Consider the following 19,751-nt stretch of genomic DNA (forward strand, 5'->3'; position numbering starts at 1 on the left):
TACAGGAAAGAGACTCATCAGCTGCCAAATTCAGTTCAATTTGTTTTTCATGTCTAGGGGTTTTTTGTGTGTGTGGTTTTATTAAACAAATCAATATAAACAAATTCTGCAGAGAGAAACACCATTTTTTTTGGCCAGAAAAAGGTCTCCATCCAGGAAAAACACATGGGGGCTGTCCAAATATTTTCATTTTTGCACAATAAAGTCATTTTGTCTGCATGAGCCTGATTTTCTCATTTCTTGCAGGTGAACAGGCCTCTGACCATGAAAAAGGAAGGAATTCAGACCAGGAATAGGAAAATGTCCAACAAATCAAAGAAAAGCAAGAAAGGCTCTGAGTGTTTTGAGGAACTGTCCAAGTGCATGCAGGAGAAGTCGTCTCCCTTCAGCGCTGCTGCCCTTGCCAGTCACATGGCGCCCATGGGGCATTTGCCCCCTTTCAGCCACTCTGGACACATCCTACCAACACCTACCCCCATCCACCCATCTTCCAGCATCTCATTTGGACACCCACACCCATCCAGCATGGTTACAGCCATGGGATAAAACCTGATGACCAAGAGACCCATCCAGATATTAGGAACATGGGACTTTGCCTAAGATGACAGCAAGTAAGACAATGTTCTGCCAAGAGGAGAATGTAGGGATGGCAAAAGGAGACCTTTGCTCCCATGTGGTTAACTTTTAATGCTGGACTAAAACCTTGCAAATGATGGGTCTTCTGCAGAAGTGTGTAGTGGTGCCTGTAATGCACTTTGCCCCCTCAGGTATAAGAAAAAAGAACTCACCTGTTTGATACTAATGGTCCAGCAGGAAGCAAAAGATGGCAGAAGCTGAAAGAGAAGGCTTGGAACTGGTTTTCCTTTCTCTCTTTGTTATTACTGTGAATATTGTAAAGAGATATAAGCAGCCTCCCAGGATGGAACTGGCTCACTGGAAGCCAGACATGCTGGATTTCTATTGCGGACTTTGGGATAGGGAAAAAAAGAAGAAAAAAAAACCAAAAAAAAGAAAAGTAAAAAAAAAAAAACAAAAACAAACAAGAGAAAGAAAAGGGCATCTTTATTAAACCATAAGTTTTAAAATCAGACACAAAGTCATATTTATTTTATTTTCCACAAAAAGCCTCAACCCCTCTGATTGCATGTTTGTGTGCTGTCATTTGCAATGGCTACCCTGTAAGAAAAGCTGCCTTCAAAACAAGGAGAGGGGAAATTTACTCAACAGCCCTCTTGGATTAGCTCCATCTATCTTCCATACCAAAGTTACCAGGAAGGGGGAAAAGATTGCGAGGGCCAGGAACAAAGCAAAAATGTAGCCGTAATACGGGATTTTAATATACCCAAGATGGTGATTATTTTGACACAATTCCTTCATTCTTCTCCCTAACATGAAATATTTATTTTAAAAAAGAGCCCCTCTCCCAACTACCCTATTGTTCCTCAAACCAGACAACCTAGGTCAGACAAACTTGCTGGGAAAAAACTCGGGGGAAGGCAATCCTGCACTAGCAAGGGGTGAGAGCTGCAACACAATCTTGGTAAATGCCTGTAGAAGTTCTAGCACAGCCAAAACTGTAATGGGGCACAAAAACCATCCTGCTCGCAGACTCTGGAGGTTGAAGCATTTTGTTCTGTTGTGTTGGCAGCTGTCGCTTAAAAATGCAGATTAGCTGCTTGGGTAAACTTTGGGCAGTGTGGCCACCACATCCACATGCAGCCAGCGCCTGCTGTCTCAGGCACCCACCCCGGTGGAGTCCACCGGGAGCAAGGGCAGAAAGGAGGCTGAGATCACTGGAGAGGGGAAAAAGAGAGACAATCAGTTTGAGCTTCACACATCCATCAAATCCCAGACGCAGAGACAGCTGAGGGAAAGCATCGTTCTAAGGGGAACGTCTGTTTTCCGTAGCGGATTTTATATGAAAAAGAGAAAAGAACAAAAAAAAAAAAAAAAAAAAAGAAATCTCCCATTATGAAACCATATTGTACGTAAATGACCGAAAACAAAGCTATTGCCAATGTGAAGTGTATTCTATTGATTGTTATGATCTGATGCCTCTTGTGATCACAAGCTCCAGTATAACATACAGTGTACATATTTAGGTATACTTCTGATGAAAATGCCCCAATGAACAGAGGGGTTTGATAATGTAAACCACGTAAGCTTAACTCTGTGAAAAGCTTTTTATTTTATTTTTTTAAATTTTAACTATTTTGTTGTTGGGTTTTTCTTTTTCCTTTTTTTTTTTTTTTTTTTTTTTTGAATCAAGCCAAATTGTATCTTTACTGCAAAAGTCCTGCTTTAAAGAAAAACAGAATGAAACAAAAAAAGGATGTATGTAAATTTTTTTAAGCCTGTAATTTTTAAGCCTACTAAAATGTAGTATTTTATAATTAAGAACCAAGCAGCCATGAAAATCCTGCTTTCCTCTTTTTTTTTGGTCTGTGTAGGCATATAGGTGCACTTTGTAAAGAAGTGGAAATAAATGGGAAACTAAATTGGTTGGGAGAAATCATAAGAATTTTTAATCTACTGAGGTAAAAAATTAGGTCCTTTTTGCTTTTTACCTTTTACAATGGTACAGTTGTACATTATTTGTACCCAACTCAAATTTCTGTAGGATTTGGGCAGAGGGGAAGGGGTGTGGGTGAAAGACAGGGATTACTGATACAGTTGACAAAGTGCAATATATTGTCAGTCACTGCAGCATAGACAACAGCAGTTGAGATTTAAATTATTTTGTACTTGTATCAGCATAAAAAAATTCTTCAGTATTTTCTGTTTTTATTTTAATTTTTATTTTGCTTATTTTTGGATTAGTGAACTAAATTATTGTTAATTATGTACAACATGTTTATATATTGTCTGTAAAAAGTGTATGCTTTCCTCATATTCCTTCCAGGTGAATATTGCTAAGAATAATAAATACCTTTTTTGTGAAACTACCTGTGCCCTGCTTCATGTCATAAAAGCTGCTTTTAGTAGCGATAGAAGAAAAATTATCGTCATTGTTGCCAGTTGAATTATTAGCTTATACTTTATGCAGAGCAGGCTATGATATTTTGAAACCCTAACAGGGTAGGACAAAACAAGGTAGTTAAAGAATGATTTAGTATTGGAAGCACAGGTACAAAAACTCATTCTCCTGTGTTGTTTTGGAGTGACGAGGTCAAGCAGTTAAGTGTGCCTAAGTTTCTAAGCTAGTTTAAATTTTGAGGGAGCAGCCACATTGGAGATGATGAACTGTGGTTTCTCTTGAAATTTTTTGTGTTTTATTGAAGTGTTTGGAGAAATACTTTTACATTAATAACACATTTTAAAAGCTCTGTAAACATAGAAAAGATGCCAGCTGCTTAATGGATTTCAAGGCAGGACCTGTGTTAGACCAGGGAAAGTTCTCCAAAGGAATATTCTACACCTGGAAATGTGTTTCTTGCCATTTGTCATTATCAGTGGTGGGAAGGGAGCAAGGGGGGATGGCCAGCCTGGAGCTGCTCAGTGCTGCCCTGGGAACAGGGCTGCAGCCCTGAGTGCAGGAGGTGTGGACATGGACTGGCATGTGAGGATGGAGAAAAGGGCTGACCAAACACATCTTCCATGACACCAAAACTTTGCAGCTGCTTTCATCACACAGTGGAGTTTGACCCACACAAGGAACCCCTTGGGGCCCTACAAAGTGAAGCAAAGTCTTGCAAAGTCACCCTGCCATGTGTAGGAGTGGGCATTGCTGCTGCAACAATATATTCAAGAAAACTGCTAGTGAATTTTGGGTTTCCTCCTTTGACCTCCTGTGGAAACCAGCTTGGGGATAACTACTCATTAAGGAAAAAAATGACCTGGGTTATTTTTTCTGTGTGTGTGTGAATTACAGCCCTTTCTAGCAGTGCTTGTCTTTCCCCGTGCAGCCTCCTGCCCAGCCCTGGTTGCAAGCCCTGCTTGTGAATTCCACGGAGCTGCAGCAGCTCTCCATGTGCTGAAGGAAGAACACACAACTGGGACAAGGCCTTCCTGCATCATTTCAGACGAGTTAATCATCTCTCTAACTTGTTCAGCAAGGCTTAGTGCAAACACCCATTAAAAAAGAAAAAAAAAGGAAAAAAAAAAGAGGCCGTTTATAGCATACTGTGCAAGCTTCATTTAAAAAGAAACATTTAAAAAGAAACATGTTCTTTTTTAGACAGGTTTAAAATGAAATTATAACTAAACTCAGCCTCTCTCCCTCCATCTTCAAATAGCTGAGAACTAGCAATATCTCTTTAAAATTTGGAATAATCGAGTTGTTTGCTTTGGTGGCACAGTACACATCCCACTCAGGTTGTGATGGTGGCTTACCTGGGGGCTGCCTCTCTGCCTCTTTGCTGGTTGGGTTGCATCCACTGAAAGAAGTGGGGCCCTAATCCATCAGGCTGTTGGGAGGGGTGGTGCATCCCCCAGCGCCTGGAAGAGCGCGCTTCTCTGAGTGGGGGCTTCAGCAGTTCCTGCAACACTGATAATAAATAATCCCATGTTTGTCAGGTGGCACTAATCTGTGAAAGATCAAACCATCTCTCTGCAATGTGTGTATTGTGTTTGTCTCCAGACATTTCGCATAGCAGAAGAAAAACAAACAGCAGGGAATGGAAATGGAGCAAGTGTGTAAAGTTCAACGTAAAGTGTAAGCACCGAGCAGATATCAAGGCAACAAATTGGGATTTATAGTCCTTTCACTACCACCAAACACTGGGGGACGGGATTTTTGTGAGGGGGGAACCCTGACATTACTTGCCTTTGGTTCCTGTTGTTGGGATTATTGTTTTAAGCGGTGCTTAATTGTCATGTCTCCACGGCCACATCAAAAGCCAAGAAGATTAGGTTACAGGGAGTGTTTGATGTCAAAATACAAAATAAATAAAAGGGAAGCTGAAAAGGTACTGTATTTTCCATGATGTCTACTGAGGTTTTTGCTTCAAACATCCCTCTTTTTATTATTATTTTGCAAAGGTTGCACTTTTAGTGACAAGATTTTATTTACTTACTTTCAAATGGCTCCACTGCCTTCCTGCAGCAGCTCGAAAGGGTTAATATCCCCTCTTTGATGGCAAACATGGTATAATTAACGCAAACTTCTTAAGTATCCTGGTGACCTGTAGATGGCCACATGAGAATTTTGTTATTTACTGACTTGCCAAACGTTTATTGCTTATAGAAGGACAAGTGGGAAGCAGGCATTAATTTTGATGCTGTTATCTGTGATTGCATGTAAAGTTCATAGCAGAGAGTGCCTATATGTCAACTGCAATTAAGCATTTTCCCATTTTTTAAAAAATTAATTTCACTTTGGTGGAGGGGGTTGGGGCAGCAGATTTACAAACTGAGCTCCTTCTCATCCATACAGCAGGCGTGACACAGGCAGAAATAGGACAACTTCCCCTTACCTGCAGGCTGCAAAAGAAAACAGTCTGGCGCCATGGAGCATTTGATCCTTGGCTTCTCCACAGAGACAGTCAAATCAGGACCAACTGTGGCAGGGCAGAGAGGGACATTTTGTGGTGAGGCATCTCCTCTTGGAAATTAGCCTGAAAAACAAAAGTGAAGCCAAAAAAAAAAAAAAGTGGCTATCAGGTGAGTATGTTCGTTTATCACCAACCTGGACTGGATTAGAATGCATGACCTAGAAGTAAAATGCTTTGTTTAGCCCAATTCCCTGGGCCATCTGGTCCTTGCAAGTAAACATTTCTGAGTGAGAATAAGTGACTGTTCTCTAAGCCTGGTGATATGAGTACAAACCAGGCTGCTCTGAGTCTAACAGATCAAACCTCAGCAGCAGGGCAGCTGGCTGGTGCCAATTCAGAGACACCATTTTCTTCAACAGCTTTGGGTGCAATTCTCTGTGGTGCCAGCTTTGCAGTCAGCCCTACTGGTTCAGTTTGATGTGTCCCTGCCGGATCCAGAGCTTATCCTAAATCCAGGGCTCACATTGCACCAAGGTGCTGCTGGGACGTCTAGGACCCCTGTCAGAGGAGACCCATGGGAGACACTGCAGAACTGCCCTGCATTTGCAGTAAGAGCCAAGTTGCATTTCTGAGCGCCAAAAGTGCATCTGAACAAAATGCGGTTGCAGGGTGAGAGACACAGCAGAGAGAACTTCCAGCTGGTAGAAAGACAATAGTGAACTAACCCCTCCTTCAGGGAAAGGCTTCAACAAACCACTGAGGGAGGGAACTGCTACTGTTTGGTCTATAAAAACCTGAATCAGGGAAGTATAACGTTAACCCAGCCTGTACAGCAGCACCAGGCAGAAAACAGCCACCTGCCTGTATCCTGCACGCTCCTCTCTCTGTGGTTCTGCACTCTGGGCTGCAGGGAGTTATTTGGGGGAAAGTTGCCTCTGGCTCAGGAGGGTCAAGAGCCTGTGTAAATCATTTGGAGTTGGGCCTATCAATGCCAGAGTGTGAACATGGACCCTTGTTTCTTCTAACATCTGCTTCACCAAAGTCTTCCCCAATGCTTTTAGTTTCCTCTGGCTCTTAATTCAGCTCCTGCCTGCTCTCTGTCAAGCAGAGAGTAAACAGCAGATTTCTTTACTTGGGAAATTTTGTTGTCTATTTGGTTGTGATTTTTTGTCTCTGGTTCTTTAGTTCACTCCCACTTGCCCACATTGGCAATCTAGTGGCTGGTTATACTGCTAGGGTGATCTCAAGGCAATTCCTACTGGATTTTGCTGTAAAATACAGGTTATTACAGATTACTACAGATTATTTTTCCTGCTTTAATTCAACCCATCCATTATTTTATTTTATTTTATTTTGTTTTATTTTATTTTATTTTATTTTATTTTATTTTATTTTATTTTATTTTATTTTATTTTATTTTATTTTATTTTATTTTATTTTATTTTATTTTTATTTTCTTTTTTGTGGATCCTTGAAAAATTTGGAAGTAAAACCACCCCATGTTGAGAGTTAATCGTAGGTAGAAGAGAACTAGATGAACAAAAAGGAACAGACCAAAATTGTTCACATAACCTTTGAGCCCACAGTCACTCTGGACTGCACACTATTTTCTTATTTCCAAACATTACTCCCAGCAGCACAGGAAATATATTCTTGATGAAAAAGCACATCTCTGGAGGCAGACCACTGCCTGACTGGTGCCAGGACTCACCCCATTCCCTCTCACACTCACTTTCTGATAACAAGCAGAGTTACAGTGCTCTGTGCCTCAGTTTACCCTTGCAGAGCAGGCATAAAGAAGACATGACCTGCCCTATCAGCTACACACAAGTGTTAACTTGCTCCAGCCTAGCAAACTTCAGGGCAAGTTCTAACAAATGTCAGTATGTGGTGTGTACTGATAGGCACAGGGAAAGGGCACAGCACTCTCTAGGTTAGAAGCTCCTCCCTGCCTCTGCTGTGGAGCTGCTGCACTGCTCTTACCACCTCCATACAGCTGCTTGTGGCACAGATGACACACTGGAGACATTAGTCATTGGGGTGCATCCCCTGGCTGATGCCAAGTGCTGACCACAGTGCCTCAGGGAGAGCCCCACGCACACGCAGAGCCGCACGCAGCGCTGCCAGCCCAGGCCCATTGTGAAGCAGCCCTCTCGCCATCTCCCATGCTGTCAGCCCCTGACCTTCCTTTCACATGCTCTAATGGTCACTAGAACACTGCAGAGGGAACACAGCCCCGGGATTAAATAACCCTAATTTGTCTTCAGGCCTTTCCCCCTCCTTCCCCTTACCTCAGTCTCCCGCGACTTAACATTTAAAACAGCTGAAGTTTACAAAAAAAATCAAAGCTCCCAATAGGCCCAGATTGTCTAAATACAGAAAACAGGAAGTGAGTAACCTTCAACGGGAAATTGTTCATCCGATGGAGGCCAAGACCCAAGGCCTGGCTCTGTGCAGTCCTGCCCAGCCCCGCTCGTGTACCGAGCGCTCACACGGAGCTTGGCAGGAGGGAACCGCTGGGGGAAACTTTGGCTTCTCTGGCCATCATGTCACAGCTGCCTCAAGAAAGGAGATGGGGTTTGCTCCCATACAGAGCAGCAGAAGGGCAGCTGGAAGGGTTATTTTTAAGAAGGCCAGGATGGGATGGAGAAGCAGACAAAGGTTGGAAGGGAAAACGGAGAAGATACATGAGTCCTAACTAAAATGGTCTCTGGCTTCCTATGAGAATGAAGGTGGCAAGAGAGCACTGCAAATGACATTGGGCTGCTTCCAGAAGGGCGGGGAGAGATTCTGTGTGACAGCCCACTTGATGATGAAAAGGAGAACACTTCATTTCCTACGTAGTGAGAATAATAATTTCTTTTTGTTGAGTAACTTGCCTGCTTCCCCCCGCCAGGAAAGATCCCAATTATTTTACCGGGTGTTTATCTAAGGTTATATTATTCGCTCCTGAATCGCAACCATTAGTGGGGTGGAACACAGCAGCTGTTTAAAAACTCAAAACAATGTCCCTTTTTTCACGGAAGGTCATATTAAGATTCTCTCCAACTGAAGGTGAACTTCTTGCTACGTGCTGCGTTCTCTGGAATAAAACTTTGCTCACAATTACACTTCTGCAAGAGTCACCAAACTGCCAAAGAAACTAGGATGCACAAACACACCCAAGCATGCCTGAGTCCTTCCACTCCAGCTCTGGACTGGGCTAATGAACCATGTACCACAAAGGCCCCTGTGTCATAGGCAACCTTCTTCTGACCCCCTTGGAACCTGCTCCTGTGCTCATATGCCAGTTTTCCTCTGGGCAGCTTATGGGATAAGCACCAGCAATGAAGCCTGGTCTCCAATTCGAGAAACAGGCAGAGAAAAAAAAAAAGGTGTGGTTTGCTTCGGAGTTTGGCACCACTGTCAAGGAGATTGGGGTGGTTTGGTCCTCTCCTGGTTTCTTTCCCCAGGACTGGAGTGCTACAGATAAAGGGCAGTCCTGGGAAGATGTGCACACATGGGACAGACTCCAGAGAACATTCATGCAGAAAACACATTGGCCCTGCCTGACTGGGATGCTGCACCTTTGCAAAGAGAGGGGCTACAGAGAAGTGTAGAGCAATCCTAACTGCTGTGTCTCTTGAGAAAGACAAGCTAGAGATGAAGCTTCTAGATAGATCTCTTTTCTGCAGAATTTCAAATACTGCACTAAAATTACCCTTTAAAAATATTTTTTTAAATATTTGGTTTAGGCAGAAATATTTTCCTTCTTGCTTCTACAGTCTTTTTCTGCAAAGATTTCCCCAGATTTCTTGTGGTTTATATAGGTGAATAAAATGGAACTCATGGCATTTGCTCCACAGAGATTTCCTCTCTTGCATAAAGATGAAGTCTAGTTGGTTGTTTTGCTAGCAAACCAGCTGGCTGGGAGAAAGATGCTCTTAATCAAACAGCTCTGCTGCCTCTCTGGAGAGAACTCTGTCTTTTTTCCCATCACAACAGGTTTCTTCTTTGTTCTCTGGTGGGCAGGTGTTGTCCCTGTGGGATGTGAAAAAGGGCAGGCTCTGATCCCATTAAAGATAGCCCCATTGGTAATAGATCAGAGGGGCATCCCTAGGTTGTGGGAGAGTATGCCTGTCTTGCTTCACTGGCTAGGGAATAATAGAGCTGGCTCTCAATGATACTTGCAGGGTTTTTAACAAGAGTCCTGTTCTCCAGAAGGACAATGAAAGGGAAAGGAACCCAGAGAGTGATGGCTGTGTCTGGCATTGCATTGCGAGAAATCACAGCTGGTCCTGCAAGTGATGGGAACTGGGACGATGCCTCTACCCAGGAAAGATGCAAAGAAATGCTCCCCCACTGCACTATCTTCTTGCTTTACTCCCTTTCTCCACTAATTCCACAGTAAGCTGACTTTGAGGGATATGAAAGTGAGTTTTGCTCCAGTGGAAGGCATGACATGGATAATCCTGAGATAGCAACGCTGCTGTAACCCCTGGTCTCAGCCACTCCTTGGACCTTCCATCTTGAGGGTTACAGCAGCTCTGATCTGACTTCCTGGGAAGAAAGATTGGGTGTGTGGGCTGAAGGAGGTCAGGGAGTTCCAACCACATCCCTGGCCTGGATGAGCTGGTCACGGAATCAGGGCTGTGGCTTGCCCAGAGGAGCCTGCCTGCTTGCAGTCCTGACATAGCATGGAGTTGCTGTTTTTCTGCTGACCTTGTGCTCAGAAGAACTGAGATAGCACCAAGGAACTCCAGTGCATTTCCTTCTTCTGTGCTTTCTAGAGTCCTCCAGGAGGCAAGTCCACTGTGCCCAGAAGCTACAGACTCCTGAGATTTAGAACAGGCTCCACACCTGCTTAACTCACACCCCTACATCCATGCCTGCTTAGTTAAGGCATGATTTTTCTATATCATGTAGAGTTGTGGCAATCCATTAATCTGTGTTAGGGCAGGCCTTGGACAGGGTCACATGCCAAGAATGGAAACTTGCAGCTGAATACATGCAGCAGGCAAAATATGCAGCTCTGACTGCAAACCATACCATAGGCACATTCCCAAAGTATGCACCAGCACTATGGGCCCAGAGGCTTGTCCAGATGAAGCAACACCTCTTACAGAGGTGCTCAGGCACAGGCTTCTTGAATTTCCTTTCTTTGTGAAGATCCCTGTTGTCAGAGTCATTCCAGCTCCAGCAAGGGTGTTCAGGAGGGACACACACCTACCCTGCATCAGAGTTAACCCTGAGCTCCTGACTAGACTCCCAGGAAAGCAGCAACCCTGGGCAGCGTCACTGGGGTCAACTTGGAACTCTGCCTTCTTAGGAGCCTGCACATCTTGGAGCTCAACAGCAGCTGCACTCAGTGGGGTCAGGACAAGAACAGAGGTGGTACTGGAATGTGAGACAGCTGGCTATATCTTAACACAGTCTTTTTACTTTCTTTTCCTACGTTCTTCCTTAGTGTCACTTGGAAATTACACTCCTTTTGCCCTATGCACTCTGCACCACTTGCACATCTTTTCATCTGCACCCTCATCCTTGCTGCTCTCTTTCTGATGGCTCACTCTCCCATTTACATCTTTGCTGAATTTACCTGCGTGGCTTAGGAACCACCTAGAATCCTTTAAATCCATTGCACTAGGTCCTGGGAAGACTGGTCATTCTCCCTGTGAAGCCACTGGCTCAGGCCACTGCACTTGATCAAGCCCTGCCTGAAATCACCACCCCTGCTCAGCATTCCTACATCCTGCCTTCACTTCTACCTTGATGCTGCAAAGCACAGCTCTCTATGTGTGTGTATGTATTTATACACATGCTCCCCACCACAGAAAGAGACCGATTTTGCAAGGTTTAATATGCTCCCAGTTCTGCTGTGGACTCTTCCTCTTTTGTTGCAGCTGTGGTTTTAGGGCAGGCTTTGTGGGTTTCAGAGAGTCCTTGGATGTCTTAGGAAATGTTCTGCAGAAGTGTGCTTTCTCTCCATGCATTTTGCACTCCAGCCACCAGGTCCTGAAATCTCAGTGCACAGGATTTCCCCTATTTAGATGAACACCAAATCTACTTGACTTTCAGGCATCGTTTCTGATTGATACCACTCACTTATGCCTCCAGGGTCAGGCAAAGAAACAGAAGAGGCAGCTGCACTCCCTCCTGCATCAGCAGTGGCTCTAACTCACCACAGCACAGCATCAGGATGCTCTGAATGGGCAAAGAACCACCAGCTCCTCACAATCACAGCAACCCTGGGATGGCTGGTGTGAGCTGTTTTGCTACAGCTCTGGGGAGAATAAGACCTCAGCCATCACCCCTAATGTCTGTCCCTGACACAGGAGAAGCAGTGCAGCCTACCTTATATAAAATAAGGGAAAGCCTGCAAGTGCCAAATTGAAACAGAAACACCTTCTGCCTCTCCTGTGCTTGTCCTAGTTACACATGAGGGAAAATGAACCCTGCCTTAGAAAAGCCGAGGATTAGCCCAACACACCTGGGTACCACCTGCTGCTTTAGTGTCTCCAGCTCACAATTTTGTGACAAGCTGGGTGTTTGACAACAATATCCCTTTGAAATGGCAGGTACAGAGCTGAAGGTTTGGAAAAGCCTAGCTCCAGCACAGGGTAATTGTCAATATGCATGAAGACAAGCTTTCTGAGGCTGGCTGGGGGCAACAAGGGGCAAGCTCGGGTGGAAAAAATGCTTAAACCAGAGCACAAGGCATGCCTGTGCTCCAAACCAGCTACCCAGCAACTTGGCCCTCTGGAGTTAGAGCAGCCTTGGGGTGCCTCTGACAGGCAAAGCACACGAATGCTGTGATAAGAAAACAACCCCCAAAGCAACAGAATGTCTCACAAGGTTTAAAAGCACAGTTGTTCAGCCTTGCCTATTTGTATGGGAAGCAAGAGCTGCAGCTCCTGAACGTGGAGCTGGCAGGCAGCATAGGAAAGGAGAGGGAGGCGAGAGATATGTGGCTGAGGAATTTGCAGCCTTCAAGTTCCCTCTCTCCCGCCTCCTCCTCTCACAGGAAATGAAAGAAGCCTCTTTTGTGGAAGGAGGCTGGTAGGTGTGCATGCGTGAGTCTGTGTTTGGGAGCAGCCGGGCCTTGCTGCTCCCCTCACGGCCTGCCGGGCACCCCGAGTCTCCCCTGGCCTGGGCTTGTGTCTCCCTTGGCCTGGGCTCATGTCTGCCCTGGCCTGGGCTCCTTGAATCTCCCCTGCCTTGGGCTCCTTGAATCTCCCCTGCCTTGGGCTCCTCATGTCTGCCCTGACCTGGGCTTTAATCTCCCCTGCCCTGGGCTCATGTCTGCCCTGCCCTGGGCTAGAATCCCCCCTGGCCTGGGCTTGAGTCTCCCCTGGCCTGGGCTCAAGTCTGCCCTGCCCTGTTCTCATGTCTCCTCTGCCCTGGGCTAGAATCTCCTCTTGGCCTGGGCTCATGTCTCCCCTGCCCTGGGTTCCTCATGTCTCCCTTGCCCTGGGCTTGAGTCTCCCCTGCCTTGTGCTCTTTGAGTCTTCCCTGGCCTGGGCTTGTGTCTCCCCTGCCCTGGGCTAGAATCTCCCCTGCCCTGGGCTCAGCTGCAGGAGTGCTCCAGGCCGGCCCAGGGCAATTCTCAGAAGTTTCCTCATGTGTCTAAAAAGGTGGATCAGGCAACAGAAGTGGTAAAACCACCAAACGTGCCCAGGCCCTGGAGAACTGCCTTTTCCCTTTTTTTTTTTCCTTTTTTTTTCTGTAAAACAACCCCTGAAACTTCTTCCTCCTTCCCTTCCCCATTCTACCTTGCTGAACCGCAGTGCTAGAGCAGCAAAGCCTGAAACTGGAGGAAAGTAAGGGGCAAAAAAGTGGCCATGGGCTTTGTTAAGTGATGCCAGGGACCAAGGCCAGCAGGACTGGCTGTGGGCATGGCCGTGGGCAGTTGGTGCTGCCCTCACCCAGGACTGAGCATGGGGTGGAGCAGGCTGTAGCCTCTGTTTCCATAATAGCAAGAACAAAAGAATGGGCTGTTCATCCCCACTCACTGCATCCATTACACAGTGTACCTGCATGGCCTGCTGGTCTCTCCTTCAGTGTCCTTGGGAGGGAGAGGAAAAGCATGGCTGGAGATTGCGCTTCTGTTTATATCTCTCAGTTAGCAGTAATGCCATCCTCTCACTGTGCTTGCTCCTGAGGGAGGTGGTAGCAGTGGGCTGAGGAATGAGAGGATGGCCCAAGGCTCCTCCTTGTGCACCCTCAAAGAACAGGCAGGACAGGCTGTCTCAGCATGGTGATGGTGAACATGTCTGCACCATCCCTTGTGGGCTTTTACCATCCCAATCCATAGCCACAGAGTGCTGGAGAGCTCTGAGTCCACATTCAGCCCTTCTGGTTTTCTGGGCCAAAAATAAACCCTGCATAAATAGTATTTTCTGAAAAATAAGTAATTTTTACTTTGCATGTTTTCTGTAGAACAAAAGGTGTTGGGTGAAAGAAAGGAGCTGTCTGAGAAGGTAGGAACCTCCCAAGAAGAAGGAAGGGCAAATCCAGCAGTGCAAAAAAAAAAAAAAAAAAAAAAAAAGTGCCAAAGCAAAAAGGTGAATGAGTGGAAGTGAATTAAGAAATGGAGCAAATAATGTGCCATGTGAGTAAGTCCTGAGATCTACACATCCTGAGATGTGTGTAAGGTAGATGGGGTCTACCTTACACAGCAATGTGGGAGAGGAAAAGAAGAGTAAATAAAGGAGAAAAATGCAAGAAATAAGCCTGCTTAGAGATCTGAGGATTAAAAAGAAAACCTTTAGTAGGAATGGAAAACAGGGAGGCAACCAAACCAGAATATTCAGTCAGTTAAGGCTTGCAGGGAAAAGATAAGGGCAGCAAAAATGCAGAATGAGTTAATTATAGCCAAAGGGATTAAGGAGAATAAGAGGCCTTTTACAAATATATCAGGGGAAACAGAAACACTAGGTAGAAGGTGGGTCTGTTAATAATAGGTCAGAGTAGGGAAGGAAAATAATGAAACAAGGGGGCAAATCATGCCAACAGCATTATGGGCATCTTCCTGTTACCAGCCAGTCCAGGATCTCCAAATAACACATCCATTGATGGTGGCTGGTTTCAACCCAGACACTGCCCATCCACAGGGGCAGATCTGAGCTCATTATGGAAATGAATCTCCCCATGCAGTGCCTGACACTTCCTACAAGAAATCAATATGTTTTCAGAGATGGAATTGCCTCAGCCTGGTGTTTTGTGTTTTGTAGGAGGCTGGAGAAAGCACACATATTCAGCTTAGGCCACACATGTGGTGCAATGGCCTTGGAAGAAGAGCACTGAGTGATAGACTAACTGACCAGTTAACTATGGGTTTCTCATCAACTCTTGTTCCTTGGCTTGGCTATTTCCTCTGTCGGCCTCTCTTACTTCCACTGAAAGCAGCAAGGATAAAAACCAGTAAATCCCCGGAGGATAAAAGCAAGAATTGGCAAATATTAGTACTTTGCAAAGCTTGCATTGAGTTGATTTATGGGTCAGATTCTCACCTCTTAAGAAATTTTGTGCAAGAATTTTAAATATTTGAAATATGCACACACTTCTGACGTCAGGATTTTGGCTTTCACCCCCTTCAGAACTAAAGTTTGGCTCCAAATGCCGGGTTTCCCTCTCAGTTTCTATTAAAACAAAAGGCTCAGTTAGTAAAACTACAGACTACTTATGTCTTCTCAAAGTCAAAACAAGAACCATCAGGAGACAAAAACTGTTTCACCCAGGTCTTTCTCAGGAGGAGCCCACCCCTTTCCTGCCTGCCCTTGGGTGCGTTTTGCATACTGGAGCCTTTCCTTGAACAAGACCCCTCAGGCACCTTCCATCTGCCCGGGAGTCACACGGTGGAACAAAGGGCCAGCTCCTTTGTTTGAGGAGACAAGGTGAAAACCTGCCTGTCTGTCTCTGTTTACCAACGGGAGGGATGCTAGCAGGGTGAGAATGGGGGCTGGGACCATTGCAGGGCTGGGCACCATTTGTCCTCCATTCCCGGCTCTCGGGCGCTTTCCCCACCCTGCTGTCTCCCTCTGATTTTCACCTCTTGCCAGCTTGTCTTTTTGAAATGTTTTAAATAGATGTTTAGGAGGCTGCAGCTTTAAGATGGATGGATGGATGGATGGATGGATGGATGGATGGATGGATGGATGGATGGATGGATGGATGGATGGATGGATGGATGGATGGAGATAGATAGATAGATAGATAGATAGATAGATAGATAGATAGATAGATAGATAGATAGATAGATAGATGGATGGATGGATGGATGGATGATAGATTGATTCTATTTCTGAAAGGGTCCTGTGATCTAATTCCCTACAGCTCCATCCAGGGTTCTTAATCCATGGATAACCATGGATACACACAAACAACCCATACCTTGTCCTTTACCTTTTCCTGCATCCCTACTGCATCTCGTGTCCAGAGTAGACAGTGAGGAGATACCTGGGGTCAAGTCCTAGAATCATCTGTTCCCCAGCCACACATTTGCACACTGCCATGTCAGAAATGGACAAACACAGCCAGAAAAATGTGTGGGACACCAGCACTAGAGACTTTCCTTCCATACACATCCTTCTTACCTTGGAGATCACATGAGTGACAAAAACAAGTCAGCCTTCCCCCTTTTTACCTGTGTTGCATTTTACAGGGTGAAGTTAACGCTCTCTATCTCCGTGCTTCCTGTGCACTTTCAACTCAAATACATAAAACTGAACAAAGAAGGAAAGGTTAAAATAACAACACTCCATTATAAATCATATACTGTCCTTTATAGGTCTTCCCTTTACACCATTGGTTCTTTTACCAGCATTATTTCTGTCAGGTATTATGTTAGAGAGAGTCTTCAGAAAGATTCTGAACAGGATACTGGATTTTATAAAAATTAAAACTATATGCTGCTGCTTTGTATTGCACTCTCAACCTAACAAATAACACACAGGTGATGCTTCTGGAGGCAGATTTGCAATGTTCCCCTATCTCTTGCTATATTTGCCCAGCAGTATCACAACATGAGTCCTCCCACTTCTTCTGTCCGCTCTGGCACTCCAGGGCTCAAACAGGAGTGGCAGAATTGCAAAGTATTGCTGCTTCCCTGGCTCAGTCCCTCCTAGAGCAGGGACAGAGTTCTCTTGCTCTCTGGACTCACACAGATTTTTTTCTCCTGCGCACAGAGACCTTGCTTCAGTAAATCTAAATTGCTCTTAGTTTTTTTCTCCTCCTGTGGCTCCCAGTTTCCCAGGATATGGTTTGCAAAATCTGGCCAGGAGAGGTGGTGTTGTGGGGAGGGAAAGGGAGGTAGAGCCCAAGCACCAAAAGCAGCAGCCACAGCAGAAGGCAGATTCATGATCTCATGAATCAGCCACATTATCTACAGTGAAATGCCTTGGAAGGGGTTTCCCATGTCCTACCCTGACCTGGAAGGTTGAATCCTCAGGGGCCTGAAGGGCATTTTGATTGCCAAAGACAAAGGCTAAATTAGAAGGAAACGATATTTTATTTAGCCTCTGCATCACGATGGAGGCCTGAGGAGAGGGTAGAGGCAGGGGGGTGGTGACAGAGGCATTGGGATAATAAAGGGAATTCAGAAGAGATAACTCAGGAACATATGGGCTCTCACTAAAGCAGCGTGTCCCACTGAAAAGCCAATTTCCCTTGACACGCTGTCAGCCACAGCCGGGGCAGGGCAGAGCCCTGCACCAGCCCAGCCTGCTCTGCCAGGGCTGTGCTCTGCCGTGCCACCCTGCTGTTCAGTGCCAAGAGGGAATTTCCTTTAGGGAAAGAGCTGTGGTGATTGTTTCTCTGCACAGTGCCAGACACTGGAGCCTATATAGAGGCAAATCTCCCAGGGACACCCTGACTTGGCCTGGAAGCCAGCTGGGGCTCCAAGTACTCAGCATTATGGAAGCTCAGGCTGCAGGACTGCACCTATTGGTGCAGAGACCAACTCTTCCGTGGGTGTCCTGCTCCAAAAGTGTGACTGGTGGCCATTAAAAAAATCAGTATCACAAGGGCTTTGGAGTGTGGGGTGAACTTACCTCTTTGTTTTCACGGCATTTTAGCTACAAAAGCTTTGGATGCTTTCCTCACATGACATTGCAGCAGGAAGTTGCTGTAGATGTCCTGAGGACCCAGGCAATCTGGTGAGTAGGTGGGGAAGGGCTATCTAGCAGGGAGGGACCGGGAGGGAAGGCAGGGAATGCAGCAGTGCCTCCAAGGGAAGGTGGGGCCCATACCACCCTGAGTGGTGGGCTTTATGCGAGAATGGCCCAGGGGAGAGGTGGGGACCATGGCTGTGGAGTACAGCCTGTGGTGCCAGCAAGGTGAGACCTGGGTGGTGGTGTCAGCTCTGGTCTGCTCTCAATTCAGGGATGATAACAAGGGTATCTCAACATCTCCAATGCTTCTGTGAAATCCAGCCTTTCCAGGATTGCTCTCTCTCTCAAGTTTTTTAGCCCAGCTGGAGGCACAAATAGGGTGGGGATCAGAAAACAAGAAGCATAAGAAATGGCAAAGGCCTTCACTATAGATCACCTCATCTGGTATTTCATCAGAAAATGCAGGCCTACAGTGGCAACTTAGCACTTCTTTTGGGAGGTAATTTCCCTACCTTTTATGCACCCAGGAACACGATGTATTTTGCACAATTTCTGCTTCACTGTAAGTAGAAAATAGTCATGGATGTCAATATGAGTTTTCACAAGTGAAAACAACTTAAAACTGACAACCCCTCCTGTCTTCCCACCCTGTCAAAACATCTCATGTCAAAGATCCTCCTCTGAGAGCTGAATTCCCCCTTCACACAAAGTTCAAGGACTGAGGCTTGTTCCAAGCATTTCTATTTCAGCCTCTTGGTCTTTGACCAAATCACTGCATTTCAGGCTTGTGCTGAAGACCTGAGGACCATATTTGTTTGTATTCCCTTTGCACTTGGGGCTCCAGGCACAGCCCCATACTCAGATGTACAAAGGCAGCAGAAAGCCTCAGCCTGTCCTGAGCAGGTTCCCCCAGACTGGTGTTTCCTTAGAGGTCCTGGATACTTTGGGGACAGGTCAGGCCCACACCAGTTCTCCAGCTCTGCTTTGTAGGGAACCTACAGCACAAATTGATCTGTGGGGAGCATGACCCAAACTGTCAAAACAGGGCCTTTAACATTTTCCACTGCCACCAAACCTGTTTGACTGAATTGCAGGTTAAAAAGGCATTGTGTCTATAATTGTTGGGCTTTAGAGAGCATGTCTTTTCTTTTAATGAAATACCTTGCCCATTCCATTCGAAAAGGAACCAAAGACTTCTCAGGTTTATGATGAAGTTGTAAAAATTTTATTTACCCCATATTTCCTGCTGGGTTATTTACGAGGCATTTTGTCAGTTCTCATAAAACTGCCTAGTAAAATATATTTTCTTACAAAAAAAATAAAATCATTTGTGCGGAACATCTTGAGAGCAGTGAGGACAGAGTTAATGGGATACACACACGTTCCGACCCTGGGAGAAAACAAAACAGAACGAAAGCCAGGCATTGTTGTGCTGCATTAGTTAATAATAGCTTTAGAGCTGAAATCCTGCTCCCACTGATGTTACTGGAAGTTGGTCCTTAATATAAAATAATCAGAGAACCAGCTGCCATGAATTACAGAGCCCCAAAATGAACCTGAAATGCATCAAAGCACCCAGAAGACATGCTTCTGTTATTGAGATTTCACAGGGAACACCAGCTCAAGAAGTTTTTCTTTAAATTATGGTGGTTTGAGCATATGCAAGTTGGGGATGGATGCAAATTGTAACTCACTCTGGAACCCCAGGTTGGTTGATTATTAATACAATAACTTTTACCTAGTTAAGGGTCAAGAGATATGACATGCTCCTTGATGTAAACCTGGAGGAAATCCCATCCTGGTAGTTGCTGTCGAATAAACAGCCTGGGCACAGGAAAAGCATGCCCCACCCACTCCAGGCACAGCTGGAGTGCATTCGCCTCTCTTGGAGCACAGTTTTTCAGTTTTGTATCATATGTTTGCATCTGCTCAGTTCTCTGTGGTCTAAACTTTTGCTTTTTATTCCAGCAGTGCTCATGTTCCCTAATCCCAGTGGGAATCTTGAAGCACAAAGTTTGTTCTGCAGTATTACCCCAGCACCCTTCATTTCAACCCTTGCAGCTTCACTCCAGCCACACTCACCACTTGCAGATAAGCAGGACACAGGTAAAAAGTCCTTTCCATATGGCAGGCTTGGCTTAGCTCAGTCAGGAGCTCTGCAAAGGTATTCCAGCTTGGAGGCATCAGAAATATAAAGGAAACAAGAAAATAATGAATAAAAGAAAAAAAC

The 19,751-nt window shown here is 45.4% G+C and overlaps 1 protein-coding gene and 1 long non-coding RNA gene across 6 annotated transcripts in view; one reads left to right on the forward strand and one right to left on the reverse strand.

Moving 5' to 3' along the window:
* GATA2 (GATA binding protein 2) overlaps nt 1–2,942 on the forward strand; it is a 17,992-nt gene extending 15,050 nt beyond the window's left edge. For all 3 annotated transcript variants that reach the window (XM_063164767.1, XM_063164765.1, XM_063164766.1), the window contains one exon: nt 247–2,942. In XM_063164767.1, coding sequence (XP_063020837.1) covers nt 247–546 — 300 coding nt within the window. In that variant the 3' untranslated portion in view covers nt 547–2,942. The remainder of the gene's footprint in view (nt 1–246) is intronic.
* On the reverse strand, nt 854–19,691 carry LOC134422559 (uncharacterized). 3 transcript variants are annotated; one of them, XR_010028841.1, is made up of 6 exons: nt 19,604–19,691; nt 18,034–18,081; nt 5,415–5,555; nt 5,016–5,123; nt 4,333–4,486; nt 854–967 (listed from the first exon to the last, which is right to left on the reverse strand). It is a non-coding gene; the product is annotated as an uncharacterized LOC134422559 (long non-coding RNA). The 3 variants fall into 3 exon arrangements; XR_010028839.1 differs by lacking the exon at nt 854–967 and adding an exon at nt 1,078–1,793; XR_010028840.1 differs by lacking the exon at nt 854–967 and adding an exon at nt 1,078–1,895.
* Between the last annotated feature and the right edge of the window lie 60 nt (nt 19,692–19,751).

The sequence above is a fragment of the Melospiza melodia genome, chromosome 10 (assembly GCF_035770615.1).
Source record: "Melospiza melodia melodia isolate bMelMel2 chromosome 10, bMelMel2.pri, whole genome shotgun sequence".
Lineage (NCBI taxonomy): Eukaryota > Metazoa > Chordata > Aves > Passeriformes > Passerellidae > Melospiza > Melospiza melodia.